Consider the following 27,608-nt stretch of genomic DNA (forward strand, 5'->3'; position numbering starts at 1 on the left):
ACCCTTTCAAAGGTTTGCATCCTTTCAATATCATTGATACCTTTTCAAAAAGTCACTTCCTTATTTTCTTCATGTTACTTTCCTCTTCCATTTTTTCTTTTTGAACTCCTCTCTTCTCTTCTTTTTTCTTCTCTCTAAAATAAACTCTCCTCCTTTTTATATCTTAATTTGAAGGAGTCATGTCTATTTGTTAAACATCTCTTGACTTTTCATTAGAATTAGTTAATTTACATTATTTTGTATTATATTATTTATTTACTTTTTTATTTGTGTTTATTATTATTTATTATTAAATTCCATTTAGAAAGTTAACATACTTTCTACAATAAAGAAAGGAGAAGCTAAACTCCCAGAGGTTACAGATGATGATGAAGATGATGATGACAAAGAAGATGATGAGAAAGATAACATAGTTGGAGGAGAAACAGAAATGAAAGAAGATGACAAGGCAACAATTGAGCCTGAGCAGCAAGAAGAACATGGTGTGCAAGACATATAATTCCCGAGTGTCAGCCCTCTACATGACACAACTAAGAATATTGAGACTATAACTATCAAGGACGTTTCTAATCCATCAACTCAGAACATCAATCCACTTACTAAAGATGAGTTGAAGAAAATTTTAGATCAGTCTACATTATAGGCTAAATTTTGTGATAATCTAGTTTTGGTGCGTGTAGATGAGCTACAAAAGACAATGAGTGATGTTACAAGGGAAAAGGTGAATCCACAAGAACCACCTTCTATCATCCCTCCAATCATTAATGTACAACCTTATTTAATTTCTTTATTTACTCATTGAAATTTTATTATTTTTTAATTATTTAAAATATCATAATAAATATTATTTCATTAATAATATAGATTAAATAATTATTATTTCATTAATAATATAGATTAAATAATTATTATTTTGTAGTTTTATATTTAGTATTAGTTTTAATATAACTTTATTATCATTATTTATTTAATAACATTGTATTATATAATTATTATTAAAATTCTATCTTAAAACTGGGATATAACAATGTCCCAATTGAAGACATTACAATTGGTATCAGAGCAGTAATCCTGCCACAATTTTGAGACAAACTTGCTTCAACAAACACCTAATTAGGCTTAACCATTCAATGCTTTTCTTAAGTAGGTCAAAAAAAAATTGAGTAGGTATGAATAAGATTTCTATATGTATGTGCCTTTTAACTACTAAGTGTCTAATATAAGCATGCTTGCTCCATATGCATGCTCTGTGTATTATGTACGTGTTCTTCGTGTATATGCCTTGTGTTTGCTGCATGACTGATGGACTTCAGCATGTTTCCTACATGAAAACATTTCAATGCAGTACAAACAATATAACTTTATTATCATTATTTATTTAATAACATTGTATTATCTAATTATTATTAAAATTATATCTTAAAATTGGGATATGACAATGTCCCAATTAAAGACATTACAATTGGTATCAGGGCAGTAATCCTACCACAATTTCGAGACAAACATGCTTCAACAACCACCTAATTAGGCTTAACCATTCAATGCTTTTCTTAAGTACGTCAAAAAAAATTGAGTAGGTCTGAATAAGATTTCTATATGCATGTGCCTTTAACCATTACATGTCTAATATAAGCATGCTTGCTCCATGAGTGTCATATGCATGCTCTGTGTATTATATACATGCTCTTCATGTATATGCCTTGTGTTTGCTGCATGACTGATGGACTTCATGCATGTTTCCTACATGAGAACATTTCAATGCAGTACAAACCTGCTTTAACAACCACCTAATTAGGGTTAATCATTTAATCCTTTTCTTAAGTAGGTCAAAACAAAATTGAGTAGATCCAAATTAGATTTCTATATGCATGTGCCTTTAACTACAACATGTTTAATATAAGCATGCTTGCTCCCTGACTATTATATGCATGCTCTTTATGTATTATATGCATGCTCTTCACTTATTTGCCTTGTGTTTTGCTGCATGACTGATGGATTTCAGCATGTTTGCTACATGAGAACATTCCTTATGTATGCTTTGTGCCTTCTGTATGGCTTCATGCCTTGCATGCCTTGCATGCCTGACATGTATCTATGGGTATTGCTCCATGCCTTACATGTCCAACATGTATTTATGTGCATTGCTTCATGGCATATATGTCTAGTGTTTGTTTATGTGTATTGCTTCATGCCTTCAATGCTTAAGGTATATACTTCATGTCTTACATCAACTTATATCACTTCATGTCTAACAAGTATTGATGCCTTATGTCTATGATTCATGTATCATGTGTATGCATGTATGGTTCATGTCTATGTCTATTCATATGTGTATGACTATGTTACATGCCTTATGTGTATTCATGTGTACGATTCATGCCCTACATGCATTCATGTGTATGCTTCATGCTTCATGTTTCATGTGTATGCTTCATACCTTTTAGTGTATACTCCATGCCTTACAAATATTCATGTCTATGTTTCGTATATATTTATGGATATGCTTTGTATCTTGAATCTTCTATGAAATTATATGTTTGCTTCAAGTTTGAGGTCATTTCAGCATGATTACTTCATGGGTGTGTGTTCTAGATGTATGTCATGCTTCTAATTCTCATCTAAATATGTGGAAAGCACACCCTTGCTATGATTGAAGAAGGCTTCCACGACATGATGCAAGACAGAGAAAACTTGTATTAATATTACAAACCTTGCAAATTTGCAATCATTGGTTGAGACAACTCACAATTAAATTAAAGACAGATGCATGTTATAATATAAGAGTTGCACAGCAGAAGCTAAAAATATCACAAAGAGATTTAGAATTAGTTTAAAAAACCATCACATTGAATGAAATGAATATATCTGACATTGCTTGAGGATAAGCAATTTGGAAAGAGGCGACTGTAATATCCCCTTTTTGAAATAGGATTTTAAAAAAAACAATAATCATTATCATATAAAAGAACATAAACAAAACTTTTATAAATATAAAAGAATAAAGTTAAACATAACTAAAATTTAATTAAGTACAACAAATGGTCTAAAGGCATGAGATGAAAAGTTGTGACTCCCTCAACATGAGATATAGAAGGGAGAAAAGAACTGATTTAAAAGGCGTGTAGAAGGAAGAGAAAAGGGTAGGTGTGAATTAAGAAGAACCAATAGAGAAGAAAATCATGAAGTGACTTCTTCAAAAGGCTAAAGTCATGAAGGGTTGTGACTCTCTTGAAAGGTCAAAATTATGAAAGGTTGTAACCACTTTGAAGGGCAGCACTAATAAAGGTTGTGACTATTTCAAAGGGTTGTGGTTATGAAAAGTTGTCACTCTCTCAAACGGCAAGAAATGATGAGCAGTTGCATTTTCAAAGGGTGGTTAATTTTGAAAGATCGTGACTCTTGCCAAGGGTCAGACATGATGACGAGGTGTAACTTCTCCATCACATAGGAAGATTCAAAGGGGAGAATGTTTCATTCAAGGATAATCCAAGGGAGATCAATTTGGGGTAATGGGATATTAATCTCAAAAGAAAAATGAAAAGAAGTGACTCAATTCTCATGGAAGGGGGTAACCCTTTCACCAATATGGTGTGAAGGAGAAATAATTCCAAGCATTCAAGGAACTTATCTGTCATCACTGACCAAACATCAAACTAGCAGTCACTCAATCATCACTCGTTGCTTTATGAATTCCCATTATTCAATCATCATTCACTAATATATCAAATCTTCAAATCAGAGGAAATCATTCAATCATCCATTGAACAACAATTGGGAATCAAGCAAACAGACGAGCAATTAATTCTACAATGAATTCGACCAGTCTATATTAATTATTCAAATATTAACCAACTCAGGGCACTGACAAAGTAGAAATCAGTGTTCAATCAGACAAGAGGCAGGTTTAAAATTAATACATTTAACAGCAGTTAATTAATTAACAAATATTGTGGTATGAAGTATAATGCTTGCAATATTATTTGGCAAATTTATTATTCATCTTCCATTATGAAGTAGGAATATATGCAGATAATCTATTGCTCTAAAGTATGCATAATTAATAATGGAGTAGGCATGCATGATGATGATGATGAGGATTCTTTAAAACTTAAAACAAATATACTGTCCCATTATGGAGGGAAGATGGTACATACAAGGAATGCAAGTAGCATAAGGGTACATTTGAGTAGAGTAACCCCAAAGGCTGGGAGGGTGAACGATAAGTGTCATTCAATGCTCTTAGGCTTGATAAATAGGCTCAAAATACCTTGTCTAATCTCCTATGGTACTTCATAATATGGATAGGTTATCAAGAAAGGCCTTAATATAGGTTATCAAGGATCTACATAAAAACATCTCAAAAACAATAGGGCATGGATGAATTGCAAAATCCAAGACCTAAGTCAATAAACCATTCAAAACATCAGCTCGCATCATTTTTTCTATGCCAAAACAAGCATGTCAACAAAGAAAATATTGTTGGATAAAAGCAAGGAATATACACTAAAACACCATCCATAAATTAAATTTAGGAACTTGTTTAATGTAAAGCAAACTTGTGAACTTTACCTATTGGTGGTCAAAATTTTATTCAAATACAAGTCAAAAGCCTTCTTCTAGAGCTTAAGTCAACACTAAACTACTAAAGTATGGGAGGCTACCATAAAATTTCAAGGAGAGAATCATTTCCTTTACTTTCCAGATAAAATACACTAAACCTTTCAAATTCAATTTTTTGTTAAACAATGTTATCGTGTGTCTTTCGCGCTTGTCAATCTTACAAAAAGCAAGTTATGTTCACCAACATCATAAACTAATCTTGTTTCAAACTCACAATTTATGGACTCATATTCATTTCTAGCAAATATTTTTAAATGTTCATAATAACATGGTAACACAGGGACGCATCCCCCCTCTTTTTGCCCCACGTCCCAAAGACGGACATGCACCGAGGACTTGGAGACTCCATTCCCCCATCTACTGCCTTTGTCAAGGATGGAGGGATGTCCCAGTGTTGACTATTTGCTGATCGACTATTTATGTTCAATGTTCAATGTTACAATTCAATGCAATGTTCGAGTATTTACTCTTTTACATCTTAATATCTTATATTGCAATACATCTTTTCATAACTAGCATTTTAGCTACCATATGTATAGCATATACAACCCCTCCCATCCCCCGCCACCGTCCCCAAATTAAGGCCCCTCTGTCCCCTTGTCCCAGAAACTTGTTCCCCCATTTCGTCATCCCCCCATCTCCTAAGGTGGTGTAACTATGGTTCATATCTTATAAATCTTTACTTCTCTTTGTATTTCTAAGCCATTTTTGGTATGTTTAATTTATTTGTATTTTAGAACTTCAATTTTTCATTTATTTATTTATTAGTTTAAGATGCATCCCCTTGTCATCCCCTTGATAAAAAAACTTATAAAGGAATCCACAAACATTAAACAACCCAAAAAAGTAAGTGGGTTGAGATATACATGGAGAGGTCTTTAATTGGTGCCAAAGGTTGCAAAGATTTAGATTTGCAAAAGGTTCCAGTGGATTTAGAATTAAATGGAGCCATTTTTGGTATGTTTCATTTATTTGTATTTTAGAACTTCAATTTTTTATTTTTTATTTACTATTTTAAGATGCATCCCCTTGCCATCCCCTTGATAAAAAAGCTGATAAAGGAATCTACAAACATTAAAGAACCCAAATAAGTAAGTGGGTTGAGATACACATGATGAGGTCTTTAATTGGTGCCAAAGGTTGCTAAGATTTAGATTATTCCAATGGGTTTAGAATTAAATGGGATGTGAACTTTTCCTTTGATCTGGTGAAACTTAAGCCCTAAACAACACTATTAAGTGTCCATTATAGTACCATCTAGAAAGCATGCCTTAGGGAGGATGAATCAGCTATTATTAGATTGGTATCAACCACCTAAGAATCATCTTTGACTACAACAGTTATTGTTAGAGTAATTATTTGTTCTAACTTATTAATTAAATCACTTTGATTTAATTAATTAAGTTGCCTATTACTCTAGTTTTCTTAAGCTATCTTGTAGGTGCATATAATTAATATTTTATTAATTATATTCTCCAACCCTAGCTTTTTTAGGCTTTAGTTTCCCTTTTAGGGTTTCGTGATTCCTTTATAAGGATTCACCTCTTTGTATTTTAAATAATTCACTTATTGGATTATATGAGATATTGCTCTTTGCATGTCCATAAGATGGATCTGGCTTTTTGGCCTCCATGATTTTTCCTTGCCTCTGTTCTTTGCTTCATCCATGTGACAGGGTTATGCATGCAGGTGTTCTTGGGAGATTAGTTTATCACCTAATTCTAACATGGTATCAGAGCTAGCTTGCTGCTTGCTGTTCGTGGTTTGTTGAAGCGTTTCAGAAGTTGCATTTTTCGGAGCAGTGGGAGGCTGTACGGACAACTTTTTTGCACTTATTGCAAAAAAAAAAAAAAAAAAATTGGGGCATTTTGGGCTCAAACGGACACAAACCATCAACCAAAGAAGCATAGAACAGCAATATAACCTCCCCTTAAGGCAGGTGAGGTGACAGGCAGTTGAAAAGATGGGCCAAGAATCTCCTACAACACAGGAGTTAGACACAGGAGTTAGACACATGTGACAGGGTTATGCATGCAGGTGTTCTTGGGAGATTAGTTTATCACCTAATTCTAACAGTTACCACCCCATTCAATGAACTATTAAAGTTTATTAACTCAAATATACAAGCATAGACTCAATAGCAATTAAATACACCCATAGACATATGCTTGCAATAGGCAAGCTATTATTTAAACATGATGAAGAATGATGCTATAAATAACACCAATGAAGGCTTGCACCAAATCTATCACCCACCGTTGAACCTAGTTGCCCTATTATTTCCTACCACCGGTACATTGGTACTAGCTAGCTAAATTTCAAGGAAACATTTTGAAATATCACGAACAAATATTCTCCCAAACTTATTTCAAAAACATGATTTGGGATGCAACCAAGTTGTTTATGCAATAAACTTTCCAAGTTGACCAGTAAATAAACAACAAAAGCATATAGAAAACCTCAAGATTTTCTATTGTGTTATAACATTCAGCAATACAATAGAATAAGCAGAAAGGTGCTTATAAACTCTTTAGAATATGTTATTGCATTAAATATCAGCAATACAATAACCAGTTATCAAAATCCAATCTTAAACATAGTATTATAGTCGAATTGTAAAACTAAGAAAGAACCTATAAGCACACATGAGACACCTAGTGTGACGTCTCAATGGACCATGGGGTTGCATCCACTGTCTACCAGCACGAGGATTTTATGTCCTCAAGCTAGACGAAAGCTGAAGCTTTCCAAATAACTCTCCAAGAGAGGAAACGAAGTCTAGATCATAAACCAAGCATGTCCAAATGAAACCATCTATCCTCCTTTTAATGCCCAATGTCATGACTCTTCGGCTTTCCCTACTCTGTCTCCTTGTCTTCTTGTCATTTTGTCTCTTATTAATGCCCCTTTAATATTAAATTGATCCTTTTATTAATCTACATTAAGTTCTCATAAGCCAAATTAAATATTTCATAAATTTGACTTTAGTTTTTCTAATATCCCCAAAAAAGGGGACATTGCAGTCCTCCCACCTTGACATTGGTTGTGCTCAAGCAATCATAACTCCTATAATTATCCCTGGATCCCATATAAATCTACTAGAAGCTCTGTAGCCCAATATAGAAACAATGAGATAACTTTGCCTCATATTATGAAGCAAGAGGTACAAGTCCAACTCATCTTTCCATAGGATACACGGATCCTATATCAACCTGAAAATCACTGCTACTCCCATCAATTGTGCTACTTTGATTAAAATTGCTTTAGGGCCCAAATTGTGTCGTAACTCGTCATAAACCTCAAAAAGTAAAGCATTCAACCTAGCAACTCCTAGAACCAAAACCAGTCCATCCATCTAATCCTAGGAATAGGTGTGCATCCTCCTACAATCTTCTTTGGAAATCACCCCATCGTTGTAGTCCTATGACAATGTCTCATCACTAGTGTCTACACTTGAGTCCCAAATCCTACAATCAATTTCATCCATGTCATGCAATATGGTAGGATCTTCCTCATCCAGATCAAAAAGTGGATAATCAAATGTCCAATCAGCATCTATCTCGAACAAAGAATTATATACCAGCTGAATGTGATCCAAAATTTTGTTACTTGATCTCTTGGGGAAACTATCCAAGTCATAGATCTGCTAAATACTATCCAATTCTTTAATCACATCCTAGAAAAACTCATGCCTTTTGCGATGAACCTTGATTAAACTATGTATTGAGTAATAACATTGGACCAATATATTCTCATTATCAAGTGATCTTCAAATAATTGTTCATTCCTTATTCATTAAACAATTAACTAATACAATTCATCAAAATCCATTATCATTTAAGTTGGATCATTAAACCTATGTGAAAAAAAAAGTTTTTATTTGTACTCTTAAATAATATATTAGAATGTTGATACTTTCTCATTTTAATATATTTTCTCATTTCATTAGAATGAGGATGTCACTTTTTATATAGTTTATACCAAAGTAATGAGACTCGGACCCCTCGGCAAGGGTAACTCAACTCATGACCCGGCTCGGACTCAGTTGTGACTCGACAAAGTGACCAAACCCTTGAAATTTAGAGATTTTTTAATATATAAAGAAATTTCATGCACTCAGTATTGAATAAAGCTTAAAGACACAAAAACATCATGAAATAGAAGGTAATTTGATCACATACATAACATACATCAATTACATAATTACAAAGGTATACTTTAGATGTATTAAGAAAAATTTTAAAACAAAAATTAAAAATTAGATGAGTTAGCCGAGTCAGCTAGGCTAGATAGCCGAGTTGGGTGAGTCGGGCAAGTCAACCTAGTTGACCCGCCGAGTCAGGGTCATGAGTCATTTTGACCCAGCTGAGGTAACTCGACTCATCGACTCAGACAACTCGCAGCGAACCTCGTTACTCTGGTTTATACTCTCCATTTATATCATTTACCAAGAGAATAATATTCACCACAAACCACGTGAGGTTACCAAGCAGGGCATAAATCAAATATGATTAATTCATGAAGGGGTCCAAAAGCAATAAACACATTGACCAATCTGCAAACCGACACAAGAAAGGTACTATATAAACCGCCAAAATATGAAATATGCTTCAGCTATATAAACACCCAAAAATATAACCCGTTGTAATATACACTCAAATATACAATTTGCAGCCTTTGTGGTCCAACAATTTCCACACTAGGACCTTTAAGAAATTCCTTGTAATATTTACCAAAGTTCCAACCCTAAGTGTTGCCATCAACATTCAGAACATGACTAATTCTTTGTTTCCACATAAAAAATCTTAGAACTGCAAATACTCATCCCTCCATTTTCAGGTTTGTGACTTTGTTTTGATAAAACTTCCCATAATACCCAACAAGATGGCAGGTTCAAGGTTCTAATACCACTAAAATATCCTGAACAGATATTCTCCAAAACTAATCTCAAAAACATGATTTGGAATACAACCAGGTTGTTTATGCAATAAACTTTCCAACTTGACCAGTAAATAAATAACAAATGCATATAGAAAACCTCAAAGATTTCTATTGTGTTATAATATTCAGCAATACAATAGGATGACCAGAAAAGCGCATATAAACTCTTCAGAATATGTTATTGCATTATAGATCAGCAATACAATAACCAGTTATCAAAATCCAATCTTAAACACAATGTTATAGTCAGATTGGGAAACTAAGAAAGAACCTGTAAGCACATGTGAGACACCTAGTGTGACGTCTCCACGGCCAATAGGGTCGCATCCACTGTCTATAGACGCAAGTATTTTCTGTCCTCAGGCTAGATGAAAGCTGAAGCTTTCCAAATAACTCTCCAAGAGAGGAAATGAAGTCTAAATCATAAACCAAGCATTTCCAAATGGAACCATCTATCCTCCTTTTAATGCCCAATGTCATGACTCTTCAGCTTCCCCTACTCTATCTCCTAGCCTTCTTGCTATTTCGTCTCTTATTAATGCCACTTTAAAATCATATTGACCCTTTTATTAATCTGCATTAAGTTCTCATAAGCCAAATCAAATATTTCATAAATTGAACTTTAGTTTTTCTAATATCCCAAAAAAGGGGACATTACACATTTGGGGTGCACCTAAACAATGAAGCTTCCCTTCCAATTAGATGAATTCATTTAAACCTTTTAGAACTTCTATAGGTCTCTTAAAGAAGGAAAGAAACTGAAGCCTAAGTAAAGATTTTCATTTAATTTTCACAAAGTGCCCATGATTTTGAACAATCGTTGTCATCACCATTTGTGTCAATTAGCACTTCTTCCTTTTTGTCTTGCATTGCTTTTCCATTTTGTGTCAATTGATACACCTTCTAACTTTGTTCTAAAAACCTAAGTTGCCAATTCAGATTTGTGTACATAATTCGGGTTTTAAATTCATTCAAAAAAAATTGGGCTGGGTTCAGCTTCGTTCGCAATTCGCCCATACAAGAATATATTTTTTATGTATGTGTGTGTGTGTGCAGCAGCAAATAAGTTTCACAAATGCACAAAAGACATATAAAACAATCTTTTTGGTCATTTTTCTAGTCACTTAGGTTTGGAGGTTCGAATAGACCCAATTTGACAAAAAAAAAGAGTTTTCGAGAAAAAGACAACAAAAGCTGTTTTTGGACCAAATTTGCTCAAATTTCTGCAAAATAATGTCCAGGTCCCTCCACTAAAATCCAAAGTCGCCCAAAATTCGTCTAAATTCTGCCCAGGTTCCTCCCCGATAATTCCCATAGAATTTTGGTCACTGCAGCAGAATTTTGACCATATCTGACAAGGACCAGACTTTGGAAGGAACCAAATTCGAATTCATAGTGGCGAATCTGTTAACGTAGCTTAAACATCAAGTTTTAACCATTCATTGTTGTATGTTTTTAGTTTCAACATAACAGGTTGTATCTGACTTAATGTTAAATAGAAAGTGTAACTGCTGCCCTACTTTTCATTATTTCTCCATTATTATGTGTCTTTAAGCATGGTAGTTTGCACAACTTTGTTCTAGGCAGATGTCATGGTATTGTTAGTTGATGATCAACGCATTTTACACAGGTATTTTATTTATCTCTTTCATCGCCTCTTTAAAAATTGTTTGAATAACAAGGTCATTTTTAGTTTGTTTCTAACTTCCTTCCTTCTACATTCAATATCTGCTATGTTTCAGTGAAATTGTGTAGAATTGCAGGGCAAAGTGGTGTATGTATTGACTCTATTTCAGACGCACTAATCAGATTTGAAGCAGAGTTCCATCAATATTACGGAATCATTCTAATTTCAACAATTTTGTAAAAGGCCCCCCACTTCTCTCTTAGTGTGTCCCTTCATCATATATGCTTCAAAAAATGTAACAGTATCTACAAAAGGCTTCCCTATCTTATTCCGTACTTCCTTTACAAAATGGTTTCTTTTGGGGTACCATCTTGTCCTAAAATCATAACATTTTTATCATCATTGTTTTTGGCAGCTGGTGCTTACGCTGATTGCTATTAACAACACATAAGTAACTTACTGGAACCGCTGCCAATTACCATTTATCAGGTATACTACTATGAGTTGACAAAGATTTACTCTAGACTACAATTAAAGTTCCGATTATTCATTACAAAATTCGATACACCAAAACAAGAAGAACAGACGATACGAGTGAATGAAGATAAATTGGAAAATTTGATTCTCAAGAAAGCATCGTATACAGTGATACACTGCTAAAATACCAAATTTACAATATGGATCCCAATAGCTCTAAAAGATCTGTCTACATCCCATTTCTCTTGCTGTATAATTTTCTTTCGCCCCGGACCTCTGGCCATTGTCTGTGCTGATTACTTTCATTCATTAATTTTGTATCAAGATGGGAATTAAACGGTAAGAGAAATGAATACCTTCTATAGCGGTTGCCCTGACCGACCTGGTACATGCCGTAGGAGATGATACCAAAGGAAGCGAGAAAGACGGCGACAGCTCCGGGGCCCTTGCTAGGAATGCGGCGGGTGTAACGCACGGGAGGGAAGCCCCCTGGAGGCGGCCCATCCTGCAATACAGGCATTTCCCTCACGCTCTTCATTCCCGCTTTCCCTCGAATCGCTGCCTCCGTCATCTTGTCTCGCCTGCCGCAATCACAAATGCCCAAACGCTTCTGCCCTCTACAATGTGGCTTTCACAGACCATAAACTTGCACTAACCATTAAAAAACTACCCTCGCCAAGCATAATTGTCCCTTTTCTCAATCCCGGCCTTGATATATATGAACCCAAAACAACATTACAACACCCTATGACAATGGCAAATCTTAAACAATTCATATGATCTGGTTTTGTGGAGAAGAAAAGGAAAGTGCATAAATATTTTCATCTGTGTTCATAAATATTTTTAGAACTTCTTTTTCAAGTCTTGTATTTTAATATTATATTAGTTTAGTTTGCATATATTTTGATCTTAGATTGCTTTCATTTCATTTTTTTTAATGCAAATGCAAATAGAGGATTCAATCAAACATTGTCCAAATAGTTTGTAATGTCTCTAATTTGGGCATTCCATATGTCAACTTCTACAATGCAATTACAATGCTTGAATTTGGAGAGATACCTTACCCAGAGCTTTCCCTCAATTTCTTGATAAGGAACCTACTTGTACTCTTTATATTCTTGTTCACACTTTGAAGTTGCTTGTGTTTATCTTGCCCATGCTTGGTTCCTTTGACTCACTCGTGAGATTGTTTCGCTAATCTTCGTCAATTAGTATATTATGATATACTCACCCTTATGTATTATTTTGGCCCTTGACTTCTTAATTTATTTTAATTGGTTTGATCTTCCTTTTTCCCTCCTTAATATGTTATGACAATGTAACTCGACAATTCCCCTTGATTTCTTATGTTTTTATTAGTTGCAACATATGCTCTATCAATCTCTCCTTATAGACACTATACCCTTTATTTGTTGTCTTGATATACTATGTTTAATATACTTTTTTCTTTTGACATATAATATTTTATGAATATGCACATGTACTCTATCCCTTATTATCTTCTATTAATTTTTGTGTTTGTGTTTGTGTAAGGAGAGATTGATAGAGCATACGTTGCAACTAATAAAAACATAAGAAACTAAGAGTTGTTAAGTTACATTGTCATAAGGTATTGAAGAGGGAAAAAGGAACATTGAACCAATCAAATAAAGCAACTAGTCAAGGGTCGAAATAAGACGTTAGGGCAAGTATATCATAATATACTAATTGATGGAGATTAAAACAAAAAATTAAGTGAGTCAAAGGAGCCAAGTATGAGCAAGGTAAACACAAGCAACTTTGAAGTGTGAACAAGAATATAAAGAGTGCAAGTAGGATACCTATCAAAAAATTGAGGCAAAGCCCACCAAGGTAAGATGTATGTACATGTATGTATACATACATACATACATGTATATATGTGTATATGTGTATATGTATACATATGTATATATACATATGCGTGTGTGTATACACACATGTATGTGTGTGTGTATATATGTATATGTATATGTATATGTATATGTATATGTATATGTATATGTATATGTATATGTATATGTATATGTATATGTATATGTATGTGTATGTGTGTGTGTGTGTACGTATGTATTGATAGGCCAACATTCGGGCAAATGATTACAAAATATTTAATACTTTAAATGAATTTTAGCTTGGTTTATTTGTACCAATCTGGGGCGTAAGCTTGTGAAAGTTGTTAGGGCAATATGTCATCAAGGGGTAATAGTTGTGAGATGAGGGATTATGAATGCAACTACAACACATGAAAGCAAATCTATGAAAAATCAAATAAATCCCAACGACAAAAATAGTCACTTCCCGACGACAAGAACATCACAAACAAATAACTCTTGAAGTAAATTAGAATGAGAACTTGAATGAAATGCGAAGATGAAATCAAGAATGTAAGCTTGCAAAAAATAAATACGAAAAAAAAATAGATTTTCAAACACTATGATAAATAATCTACTCAAGCATTCCAATTCTAGATATTAGCTATATTCAATAATGGATTGATTGAATAAAATATGATTTTAATTAAACAAATTTGACCATTTGACTCAATGTTCAAGAGATAATTGAGTTGTAAATCACAATACTGCAAACTAGTTTGCATGTACGAAACATATCACTCAACATTCAATCTAAAATAATTCACAATATTAACAATCTCACCAAACATTCCAAGAGTGTGCCCTTTTCTCTGGTTTGCAAGGTGGGTGAAGAAACTATGATTTTCTATGTTGGGTTGGTCAACATAACTGTTATTTCATTCCTCAAATGAAATAAATGGAGAATAGTATGTTTTATTTTGCATTGTGTTGTTTAAATATATGCAACTATAACAATTATACAACTATTTCGATAATGTAAACCATACAAATAACAATTGATGTAACAATACACTAGAAATTAGTTTTATGCCAAGAATAGCCAACGTTTTGTTATCATTCCAGCAAACAATATTGTCTTCATCCAATATGGTTTTGAAATGGTTTGGAAGAATCTGACCACGTGAGACTTGGAAATGAGACTTATTATGTGATCTTTCATTTCATTTTCCTACATTAATCAACTACGCTATTAACAACAATAGTGAATGATCTTTGATCATATTTTATTCGTTGTCCACTCGCATATTATTCCCCTTGATGTCCTCTCAATGTATGAAATCTGAGGTGGAGAGGACAATGGTTTTTTTTAGTTGATAAATATGCATCACCGGTTTCTTAACATCTCCAGCGTGGTTTATTTTGAAGAGGTAATGCCACCATGAAAACTAGAGTAATGCTTTTAAAATAATAGCATGAATAAGTTATTGAAAAATATTATCCACAATAATTTATGTCTCAAATGTGATAGGAAGTTCTTATCAAGGAGGTGATAGGAAGATCTGTTCTATACATCAACATGTTGTGATAATAAAGATTAGTAAAAAGGAATAAATGATTAATTTTCTATATTTTAGTCCGGAAACAGTATTAAATACTATATATATATATATGCAATGTAAAAATGGTAATAATGAGATGAAATGGAATGGAAATGGAAATAGGGAAGTGAGTATGAAACTAAATGAAATGGATTAAGTCGTAAATGGCTCTCATCATGTATGTATGTATGTATTTCCATAATTTTCTCCATATTTTTCCTTGTCTTTTTGTGTTCTTATATACTCTTCTTTTATAAATGTCTTCATATAATAATCATGATCACTCTAGGGTGGCAGCACTTATGATCTCTTTAGAGGTTATTAGTTGCTCTTCTTCTTAGTTGTTTGTTCTCACTTGATACATATCCTTGCGTACTTTTTTAAGATTCCTCTATTATAACGATGACACTTGTATTATTTCCTTGGAAGGTGTTATTCACTACCTTCTCAATATCTCCCTTGGAGCCACCTTACTTATTTTATACATGTCCTAAGTAGCATGTCATGATTTTACACCCTTTGACCGTGGGGGGAAGTTATGTATCAATTATTTAGTTTATAAAGTATGTGATTTGGTGGGAAAGTTGTGAAACGTAGATTATTTATTATTGTTGAATATATAAGTGAATATTCTTATTATTTAGATTATTTAATACACATCATTGATGAATAATGAACTATTAGATATTATGAATATGTTAAATGAAAGCTAAATATATATTTATATTTTTTCAACAATATCAATGTGATCACTTGATGTTGATTCCTTTCTTTCATTTTCTCACTTTAACTCCAATTAGGTCCATACATAATTATATGTGTATTTGAGGTGATAATAATATTTGATTATGTATTATTTAATTATATCTTGATAATATATTATTATTACTATTTGATCGATATGAGGCCAAAGCCAAGATTAATTATTATTGTGTTGTAATTTATTATTATTATTTATTAAGTTTGAGTAGACTTGAACCCAAGACCTCCCAGACAAGAGACTCACAATCTATCATTATGTTGTAGGATCTTGCCTAATATTGTTAATCTCTAAGCCTATGTTGTCGATTAGTGTCCAAACTCTTAGTCATTTTCTAGGCAAGATTACATGGTCATCATTGCGTCTGAGTTATCTAGTAAGGGATGAGCATACAAAGCTTATGCCAAGCAGGATAGTGATTGTCGAGTATTCAGTAGAGACTGAGTACGTGTACACGTTGAGCAATATAGTTGTGACCAAGCACATTGACAAGTTATTGATTGTTGAGCAAGTAGGTATATAGAAATCGAGTCATAGCATGAAGAAGTTTACATGACCGAGCGTCAAAGAATTCAAGTGCCGAGAAGTTCATTTTTTATATATAAGTTTGTAATGGCACAAATACATATGTAAACCATTTTGGCCAACTTTTATATGACATTTAATATTTGTAGAGCCAGTTAAGAAGATGATCACACATCATTTCATAAGGTAATGATCCCAAGGTGTTCAATTCAACCAATCAGAAAATGGGATAAAAATGACAAAAGATGATGAAGTGTAAACTGTCGACCAAGATCTACAACCTTCACAAAACATCTATTTAAGGAGGATTCTAACCCTAGAATCGTGTGGAATATCCTTATGTGAGTATGAAGGAAGGAATGACTGGATGTATGCACATCTAAAAAAGAGAAGACTAAGTTCGAAAACATATCAAACAAAGAGAAATCAGAGTAGTGAAGGACTAAATAGAGTTATCATATTAGGAGATCACATTGGAGACATAGCAAAGAGGAGATCCAAGATCAGCTTACAAAGAAAATCGAGGGTTAGGTATCGAATCTGTTATTGTTAATTGAGACAGGGTAAATCTCTTAACAAAGTGGTTTTAACAAACCTATGTAAACCTCCTAATAGAGTCCTTACTTCATTGTGAGTGTAAAATCCTTTAACAAGGTGAGACCTAACAATCTCTTAAGCTTTTAATAGGGAAGAGTCCTCACAGGGTAGATCATATCTTATGATCAAACATTATAACCCTAATAGGTTAAATTTATTGTTGCAATAGTGGAGATTTGTGGTTTTCATCCCCACCCCAGTTTTACCTTTGTCTTGAAGTGTTTCTAGGTTACCAAATCATTATGTTATGCGTTGAAATCTTTATGGATGTAATGCATTTCATTTATGTTTCAACATTCAATTTTAATGGTAGATTTATGAAATTGATTTTGAAATCAAAAAGTTTAAAATATTGATTCATCCGCCCCCCCTACCCCTCAGTATCTTGTTTCCCATATATTAATTCCAACAAATATATTATTATATATTTACTTAATATGTAAAGCTCTAATTCTATATAACTGTCAAGTTGTCATTTTAGGATGGGTCATGATGGTCTAGCCTTCCCAAAATTGCTTGTCCACAAGCAATGTCAATTCATACAAATCTTACCACATAGAGTTAATATAAACAATGATACAAGGAAACATAAAACATACATGGAGTATACATATTAACGCACGAGGGCATAGAAGATACATAGAGTAGACATGTGAATGCATAAAAACATGAAGCACACACAATGTAAACACATAATTGCAAGTCAAGAATTAATTCAAACATTAATTTACTATTGTTCCCTATAACAAGTTAGTATAAATTTCAAGATGTGAGTAGGTTATCATTATTTTTAAGAAATAGGTTCAAAGGTAAAAAATTTGCCTAAGTCAATCCATACTAAGCCCAAGAGCGAGACTTTTACTTTCTTGCCCTTAGAGGCAGGTGTTAGGCATCCACTCTGGTGGTCAAATTTCTTGTAAGTGTAAAAATTTTGATTTATTTTTTATTTTATTTTTTGAAATTTTACTCAGGTTTGTATTTCATGTCTCTAGTGTTGATGAGGTTCAAAATTAAATGTTTTGAATACAAAACCCTAGGTCTTGTCTATTTTTTCAAAGTGTGTCCTAATATTTCAAATCCTTATCGACCTATGGTGTCAAATGTTCTCAATTTTAATCATGCTTGTGACTTCATATTTTGTTGTGACTATCTTTCCCTTAGCATTCTAAAGTCATGATATAGGGTTGGTCCAAGCATCTCAAGATTTATTTCCTAGCCTTTTATAATTGTTCTGATCTAATTGATGTAAAGGGCTAGCATAGCTTCACAAGTTTCATTTTCTATGTGGTACAAGTGGTGTCAAGGTTGCGCTCAATTGTTAGCAGAGGTTCACAATAGTCAAAGTTCGAAGGCAATAAAATGTTTAAAGTTGCGAGATAGATTGAGTTAAAAATTTTGTAACTTTTTTATTGTCAAGCATGTGTAACATGAAATGGTCTTGAAGTTATGTTTTAAGCATTTGGCGACAAGTGTAACTTATCAATCGTTTGTGGCTTGAGAGGAAATAATGTTACGAGGCTATGAAGCAATAAAGTTTCTAGCGGCATGACTTCACGGTGGTCTATGGTTGACATTGTTGAAGGGTCTCAAGGTTATGATGAAAGGCTTGCGTAACTTTGGAGGATTGATTAAAGACAAGATGATGTGCCACATGGACAGATCAAATTATAGGACTCATGTAGATCAATAGTCAAATCTTGGTACTCATTAAATTATGTCAATCCTAGCATCTTGTTGACCACGTGAGTTCGTAGTGTTAAATAAGTGTTTATATTTCATGTTGTGAGGCTATGACAAACATATTGAAGGATTAAGTGCAACATCTCAAGGTTTATGTGGCAGTCTAAGTTAATGGTTTCAAGGTGGTGAAAAGGTATGTGGCTATTAGAGGTAACTTCATGAGGATTAAGGTATGAACCACTAGGAAGGTTGCGAGGTCTAGAAAGTGTTGATTTTGACACTAGCATAACTTCGTGAATGTTGAAGTTGATGAAAGATCAACCCATGGCTCCCAAGAATCACCCGCATGCAAACACCTGTCACAAAAAGAGCAGAGCAAAAGCTATGGAGGCTAAAATTCTGAGATCCACATATGAGACATTCTTGATGAGCAAAAAGAGAAATTGTTATTAGTCAAAAGTGAATGAATAAGATTACAAAGAGAGATCATCCTTATAAATGAGATCAAAAACCCTAAAAGGTAAAACCTAAGTTGCATTATAATAATTAATAAAGAATTAATTATCATATGCATAAAGTTTAGCTTAAGTAGAATAGAGTTAATTAAAAATTAATTAATTACTCTAACACACACCCCCCACCCCCCTTTAAGATAAACTTAGGGAGTAGCTAAAAAACTAGAAACTACTACTAAAAGTAGATTTGGGTCCCAACAACAAAGCCTGATGAGGTACCCAAGCACAACCAAATCTCTGTAAAGAGGAGAAATAGAAAAAACCGCATGGGAAAAACCCTACCCCAAAAAGAAATGGAAAGAATGCTGAAAGAACTAGTGAAGGACTAAAGAAGCCTCCAAACTAGAGAATGTCTTAGAAGATAGGAACAAAAGATGATCATGTAGAACACCACTAAAGTATGTAGAAGTTACAAAAGCTTTGTAAAAAAGTAATTGTTGATCTGAAGAACCTCTTCTGAAATAGAACCTGACTAGGTAGAGAAGACTATAATTTTCATGAGTGCTCTCAAAAGACACTACTTGAATCATCAGACATACAAAGGCAAACAACTAAACTTGAAGATTCAAATAGCATAAAACACCAAAACCTGAAGATTTGATCAATCAAACATGGAAGGTTGCATCTATAATAGGAACGAAAAGAAGAGTGTCTATATGGTAAATGGTCCATCTCACTAAAATGCACAAGTACCTAGCCATTGCATCTATCTAGTACATAGGAATAAATACTTAATACATAGCTCACTCCATTGAACCAAGAAAGCATAAGAAACAATAGAAGAACCCCCCAATGCAGATAAGGGTGGGGTGATAGGCAACTAGAAAAGTGGGCCAAAAGAACTACATGTCAAGGAACCAAAATCAAGATGCACAAAAGAATACATATGTGTATACTAAGGTGATCAATCTTAGACACTTTGTGAGGAAAGTATCATGGAAGGAATACTCACCAGACAAAGGAAGATGGAAAAAAAAGGCTAAACATCAACCCCCCATGATACTTTAATCAGATTAGTGCATGTACAATAAGACACATGATATAATGAATCCCAAGAATACAATATTTTCATGAGTATCCTCAGATGATACTACTTGAATCAAAAGGCAAAACAAGGAAAAATAATTGAAATCAGAATACAGATGGAATATGACACTTTATTTTAGTGTGTTTGTAAGATTGCATACAAATGATGTCTAAATGGACCAAAAGAGACATAAGGCCGATATAATAGATAGTACAACCCATTACAAATCATTTGAAGCAACGAAATCGATCCCCCAACCTGAAATAACCAAGATATCCACCAAAATGAAAAAATGCAAAAACTTGAATAAAATGTGTCTAGAGAAGAATCTGGAAAAATAACCAACATCACTGGAAAGATCTTTCCAATGATATAAAGAATTCTCAAATCAGAGATCAGAAGCTCAAGATATGTCTCCTAGACTACAAAAATGTGCCTCTGACTTTGGTAGCAAAGAAAAGCCATCAAAACTAAAAATTACATGTACTATTGTGACGAGTTTGGAACCAACTTTTTGGTGATATATCGTTTGTGAAAAATTGAGTCTGTATGCCTAAGATATGAGGAAAAATGTGAAGGTAGGTTCAAATAGAGTAGGAGAGAAAACAAGATGATGATGCAATATTGATGTTAGCAAGTGATGAGCTCAAATTTGATGGACAAAATAATTGTCAAGGCAAAAAAATGCTTGAAAATGACCCCTGATGCTGAAAAAAATAACCAACTACCAAAAGAAGACAATCTGACCAAAAAAATGGAAGTCAAAAAAAAATTAAGCCAGTGCTGGATAATAAATTTGGTGACCATAAAACTTCCAAACAACCACAAAAGTTTCAAACCCACCAAAAAAGGGGCCAAAAGCTATCGAGAATTTTGGGAAACCATAATCAAGAGGTCAAAACCATGGTAGATTAAAAAAAACACCATGTGCGACCATGAGGTTGATTTTATTTACTAAAAAAATTCAAAAATCTTGAGGAGTGGTAGATGGGATAGTCCACATGGCCTTCAAAATACATTGATTTGGAAAAAATAAATGCCAAAAAAAAAGGTTCGCAATGCCATTTGCAGGGGCCAAAAAGGTGTGCAAGTTGATGATGTCTCCAAATAAAAAGTCATTAAGACCATTAACAAAAAGCAATAGAACCTTTAGTTCCACCAATGGTGATAAATGCAGCCTAGGTTTCCAATGATACCGAAACTGATTGGGCAAAGGAGGGGAAAAACTGACAACAAAAATAAGTGCAACTCCAAAAAGGAGCAAAGACCACTTATTGATTGGCACAAGCCAAGGAGCATGTCGTTGACCCTATAATAAGCACCAAAAATAATCCCATGCGCCAAATATTGAAGCACCAAGTATGATGACATCAGCGGGTATAGGGGTTTTCTCTTTAATGAAGGTGCAAGTGGGCACAAATCATGACGTAGGTCTCCAAAAAAGGTATGTGCATGTGCAAAAAAAAGGTGTTGGAGGAGCACTCGTAAAGAGTGTAGGTGCCACATAGATCTACAATGTGCAACCTAAAGAAAGGACTTGCGAGCTTCATAAAGAAGAGCAATGCTCCTAAGGTCAATGTGGTGCTTCAAAAAAGTGTTGAGGTTGTGGGGCCAGAAGGGCTTGCACTCCAATATACTTTGGAACCAGAAAAAGCTTCTTGTGCTCCAAGAAAAAAATATTAGGTATGGGTCAAATCTCAAGTACCACTACATGGGGCCTCAGGCTAACAACACTGTCCAACCAATAAAGACCACCTTTTTGTATAGGAACTTATATCAAAAAAAAAAAAATCCATGCACTTGTTTCAGAAGTAATTTTCCACCATGCTTGAAAAGTATGCCCATAAATTTTTTTGATAAAAAAAATCAAAAAGAACTTGACATATTTTTTTTAATAATAAAAATATATCGTTGCCTCATTTTGCATGGCCAAGTCAATATGGTTTAGGTGTAAAAAATTGCCTCAAAAGTCAACAACATCCAAACTGGATGTATTTTATATGAAAATGAGGGTTTCAAGCGCTCTAAGCTCAACGATGATGTTCGTTTGGGCTCAAAGTGCTCCAAAAAATAGGTCCCTAGATCCAATACAAAACACTTTTGAAAATTGAAATCCTCTAAAAGTGAAAACATAGATCTGAAAACTATGCCAAACTTCTCACAAACAAAACATGGGCATGGAGATCTAGAGCTTTGATACCATGTTGAAGTTGATGAAAGATCAATCCCACAACCTCTAAGAATTACCTGCATGCAAACACCTATGACATAAAGAGAGGAATAAAAGCTATGGAGATTAGAATTCCCAAATCCACAAATGAGACATACTTGATGAGAAAAAAGATAAATTGCTATTAATCAAAAGTGAATGAATAAGGTTACAAAGAGAGATCATCCTTATAAAGGAGATAAAAAACCCTAAAAGGTAAAACCTAGGTTGCATTGTAATAAGTAATAAAAGAATTAATTATTATATGCCTAAAGTTTAGCTTAAGTAATAGAGTTAATTAGAAAATATCTAATTCTCTAACAATGACAATTAAAGGCTTATATTGATAGAGAATTTTGAAGTTGCACTAGTTGTTTGTGTAACTTCATGACATAAAAGATGGAGTCTATGTATTGAGTCTTGACCTTGCGAAAGTACTAAAATATTAAGAGTGTGACTCCATAAGGGTTCCAAAGGGTTGTTTGATGACACTTGTGAAGTTGAGATGAAGTTAATATGACTGGTGTGCATAACTTCATAACTAGGTTGACTGTGAGTTTTTCTAAGATATAAACTTTGAATAGAGGTAGAAAAAATACTATGTGGGGTCCCAACCAATGGAATGAAGCCACACTAGAAAAAAGAAAGTAAATGACTTGCACTGTTAAATCTAGTGAAAAAGACTCTTTTATGAAGAACGAGTTGTTTGTGCATGCAAGAAATTAATGCAGTAGGTGGTTTTTGCGACTATTAAAGAAAATTCATTTCTTTGAATAGATTACCAATTGTAGAGTTGTCAAATTCCTAGAGTTGCAAAGCATAGAGATTGTGGGACTGTGTAAGTTATAGAATAGATTTCTAGTATCCAATAAAACTAAAATGGCAGAGCAAGGATCACCTGAAGTTGTAGAAGTTCTAGTGAAGGCTACACAAACAAGGGTAAGAAATCCTAATGTGTACACAAAGGAATGGATGAAAATATTCCTAGAGTCTTTAAACTTACAATCTGTGAATGCTCTTGAATGGAGAGACACTTATTCTTTTTGCGGAGATGTCATTTATCTTGACACAAATGGATACGGGTTGTTTATGTACTTTTACAATAACGAACTCATGAGACCTCTAGCTTCAAATTCTTGGGATAGAAACCCAATGAGGCTAATTGTGCCTGAGGTTTTTGTGGATGTTGACTTGATGAAAATAGTGATAAATGCTTAAAACCATGCCACACAAGCTTTCCACAATAGGGATACGTGTATCATTTTTGCATTGGATAAGACTATGTGTATTCAAGATTTTAAGTTATAGGGCCCTATGAGTGTGGAAATCAAGCTTGATTATGAGGCCTTATTCAAAAAGCACAAAAATTACTAAGGTCATGCTATGGCATATTCCTCATGAGAAGAAACATGCTGGTGAAATACCCAAAAATGTGGGGGATGTTCTGAGCCTTGAGTACTTCTACACCTATTTCAAGAACATTGTTTATGTTTTACACAAGATCTTGGACATAGATGGATCTCTGATAGTGACACCTAATATTTTTGTAATAGTCACTACCATACAATATTTGTACACAAATACAGAGCATGATTATGTGGGACACATAATCAATGTGATGCATAATGAAATCATGCCTACAAAGGATAACAATTTAGGAAGTTTCAAGTTTCATCATTACTCCTTGCTCATGCACTTGATCCTTTACAATAACATTTGCTACATCAGCAGGGATTTCATTGACAAGACTAAAGACATTAGAAGTGTGGTCCCTCTAGAATTATGGACTAGGTTATGGGATCGTCATTAACTTATGGCAATTCAATTCATTTTACAATAATTTTTATTTTCCTATTATGAATATGTTGGGGGTAGCGCAACAAAGAATCATTTAATTGTTAGGAAAATTCTTAGAACAAAGGTTTGATATGATAATTTCCAAGGTGACCATAATTGGGGGGATACTTTTCTTTTCAAAGACTTTTCTATTAGGAGAGTGTATAGATGTCCTCAACCTCCCCACATTTTGTCCAAATACGTTCTTGAGAGATTAGGTATAATAGAATTTTTATGAAAAATTATATTGATGGATTAGGAACACTTGGGCCCTAAGAGGCATAAGGGAACATTTATGTGTAGAATATTTAACATAGGAGACTTTTTTATTGGTAAAGATGTTGTTGATGAAATCATGATTTCCTAAAACACTGTAGGTTTTCTTTTTCCACCTCCAATGTTTATGATTCAAAAGATGTTGTTAGAGTTGCACTAAGGAAATGAGAAGTTATAACCTACCTCCAAATCAACCACAGTGGGAAGAATATGTTATAAGGAACTCCCTTGATCAAGAGTTTTGTAAAGAGAGAACCCAAAAATGGGAAGACACCATGAGGGTTAAGGAGTTGTTGAAAAGAAATGATCCCACTTATGTTGGTTTCCTTCCTAAGGAAGCATATTTGATGAGAATTGATAAATGTATAAGTAATTATGAGGAAGCTATGACTAGTTTCCTGAAGTCGTTGAATAAGAAGAGGGAAGGGTAAACCCTGATGTTCCTAGGCCAAATTTAGCTTTCATGGAACAAACAAAGCAACATTGAGAGCCTTCTACATTAGATCAGGGGCCTCCAAAATGGCATAGATTAATGGTTGAACCACAAAAGGCTACACAAAAAGCATTGTACATTCTGCCTAGTAAGATCCAATATTTTGTGCACATGAGAAATAACTTACTCGTCTCACAAGCTAATGAAGAGAAGAAATCTCTTAGTGAACTAGATATGAGGAATTCCTAAGTGATGATGATTTTATTATGTCAAAGGAGTTTAAAAGATTTTTCTTTAAAATAAAGCAAAATGAGTTGACTTGTCTCTAAAGCCCAGGGAATCTGAAGAAAAGGAAGTTGAATTGATTGAACAGTTACAAGCCTATGATCCTAGCAATGAGACACTAATTGTAGAAGAGACTAGGGATTCAGTCAAAAGAAATGGGTTGTTTCTTATCCATGGTTGGCACCTTGAGTACTCATTTGTGATTGATCAAATTAAGGGATAAGATAATTTTGTAGCTTATGAATCCTTTGGACTTGGAGGCTTGACAAGAGGATAAAGTTTCAACCTTGATACTAAAACTTTGGCTCTATGGGATGTGGTTGTTGACTCTCGCAAACCTAAATTGTTTGACTACCAAGAGACAACACAAGGAACTAGATTGATATGAAGATTAGGAAATATCGCAGTCCCAAAGATATCCCACATGTTAGAGCATGTCTCAAAGATAAACACAACCAAAGTGGAGGAATAAGAGGAGCAACTGACAAGAACTTTCAAAGATTACATTTGGGCTAGAAGAGTGTATGAAGAAGAATTGAAAAAGATCTATATTATGGATCAAAATATTAAGGAATTGGAGAGTGAGGTAAATACTTTGAAAAATCAATCAAGGCTTGGCACAGGGGTAAGTGATGCAGAGGCTCATATTAAACTAGGGGAGGATGCAACTCTAATGATTGTGATTGAGCCTACAAGGATGGATATTGATACATCTAATATGAATAAAGATGCTAAAAGGGATGCCTTAAGAGATGTATTATTGTACAAGTTAAATATTTTGAAGGGTAACTCCCAACACATTCATAGTACATTTATTTCTTTGTAGGGGGCAGAGCATCAATTCTCTAATGCTTTATCTATTCTAACTTCAAGTTTCAATAAATGGGCACCCTATTCATAATTCTTTGATAAATTAATTATGTTAATGACCAAGAATGATGAGACACCTGATAAGATTATCGATATCAAGAATATGTTGACCATGGTATGAGAGATTATGGTTTTTCACTAGAAAAATGTAGGTTATATAGAGCAAGTTGAAGACTTTTGTTGAAGGTATTGAAGGTTTTATTCCTTCTATTATAGATGTAGAAGGGAATTCAAAAGATTGGCAAGAATGGATTGATTCATTTGACCAAGTTTTAACTTCTAAAAGGGTTATTTCATTCTTTAAGGATGGGGCTAACATATCTATTTTTTGTGAGGTTATTGATGCTTTATATAAAGTTGAAATAGATATGAATAAATTCATTACTAATTCATGGGCCATCACAAATGCTAAATGAAATAAATGCAACCAAGACTTGGAAACTGTTAGAGAGGCAAAATAGTTAAGCAAGAGAGAAATAATTGTTTGGGAGAATCTTGATGAGACTAAGGCCTTGCCACCTAGAAGCAGTTAGGATAGATGTTGGTAAAGGCATGAAGAAAAAATAGACAGAGGATAATTAATTTAAATACAATATCTTACTTATGCAGTTCACCTGTTATGGATATACCCACATTACAAACAAAGGTTGTTCCTAAAGAATATGAGTTGACAATTGTCCATTTTGAAACTACTTTTAGCATGTTTTATAAAGCTTTGATGTTGACCTACCATTTTTGTTTTTTCCCAAATTCAAAGCTTGTTGTAAACCTTAGTTATAAAATGATTTCTAGGACTAGGAAAAGGGGTCATCAATTATTTGTTGTATTGTCTATTGTTTCTTAGAATAGAAGTCTTTTGGTTGTTTGTCAGACTATAAGAGTTATTGGAATGTCATATTAAGTTAATGAAAAGATATTGTTTTTTTGTTATCTGCGTGTTGTCAAAATTCAGGGAAATTAATACAAAAAATATCATAAGTTTTTATGTTTCAAATTATGTCTCCAATTATAATATCTTGCAATTTTCTATATATTGGGAACAAAGGGCTCAAGGTCTGGTTACAATTTACGTCAAATTGTATAACATGATATATGATCCTTTTAATTAGAGGTCAAGTGAAAGCTCATTATGCCTGGTATAATTGTAAAATTTTATAAGAGGATTTGTATAAGAATAGAATTTTTAAATAACAATTGATTTTCATTTATAAGGTAAATGAACAGTATGGTGTTTGTTGATTCAAGATATGCTTGATAAATAAGGCATTGATTGAAGATATAACTGATAGGATAATGTGTGCATCTTTTCACAATTAATTCAAATTAAAATTAAAAATCACTTTATATTTGAAGTTGCAAGCCTATGATTTGTAGCCCTCATTTAGCTTGTGAGTAATTTGACTGTGCAAATTAATTATTTCATTATTTCTTTATTTGCATAAGTAAAGAAGTTTCATAGACAATTATCTACTTTATTAGGGATTAGGGAGAAGTGAT

The 27,608-nt window shown here is 33.6% G+C and overlaps 1 protein-coding gene across 1 annotated transcript in view; it reads right to left on the reverse strand.

Annotated features, from left to right (window-relative positions):
- LOC149552365 (NADH dehydrogenase [ubiquinone] 1 alpha subcomplex subunit 13-B-like) overlaps positions 1-12,516 on the reverse strand; it is a 39,457-nt gene extending 26,941 nt beyond the window's left edge. Inside the window, exon 1 of the mRNA XM_089787904.1 lies at positions 12,022-12,516. Within this exon, the coding sequence (XP_089644030.1) occupies positions 12,022-12,236 (215 nt within the window). The 5' untranslated portion in view covers positions 12,237-12,516. The remainder of the gene's footprint in view (positions 1-12,021) is intronic.
- Positions 12,517-27,608: the final 15,092 nt, after the last annotated feature.

Source organism: Cupressus sempervirens, chromosome 6, assembly GCF_028749045.1.
Source record: "Cupressus sempervirens isolate cs-2001-9-10 chromosome 6, ASM2874904v1, whole genome shotgun sequence".
Lineage (NCBI taxonomy): Eukaryota > Viridiplantae > Streptophyta > Pinopsida > Cupressales > Cupressaceae > Cupressus > Cupressus sempervirens.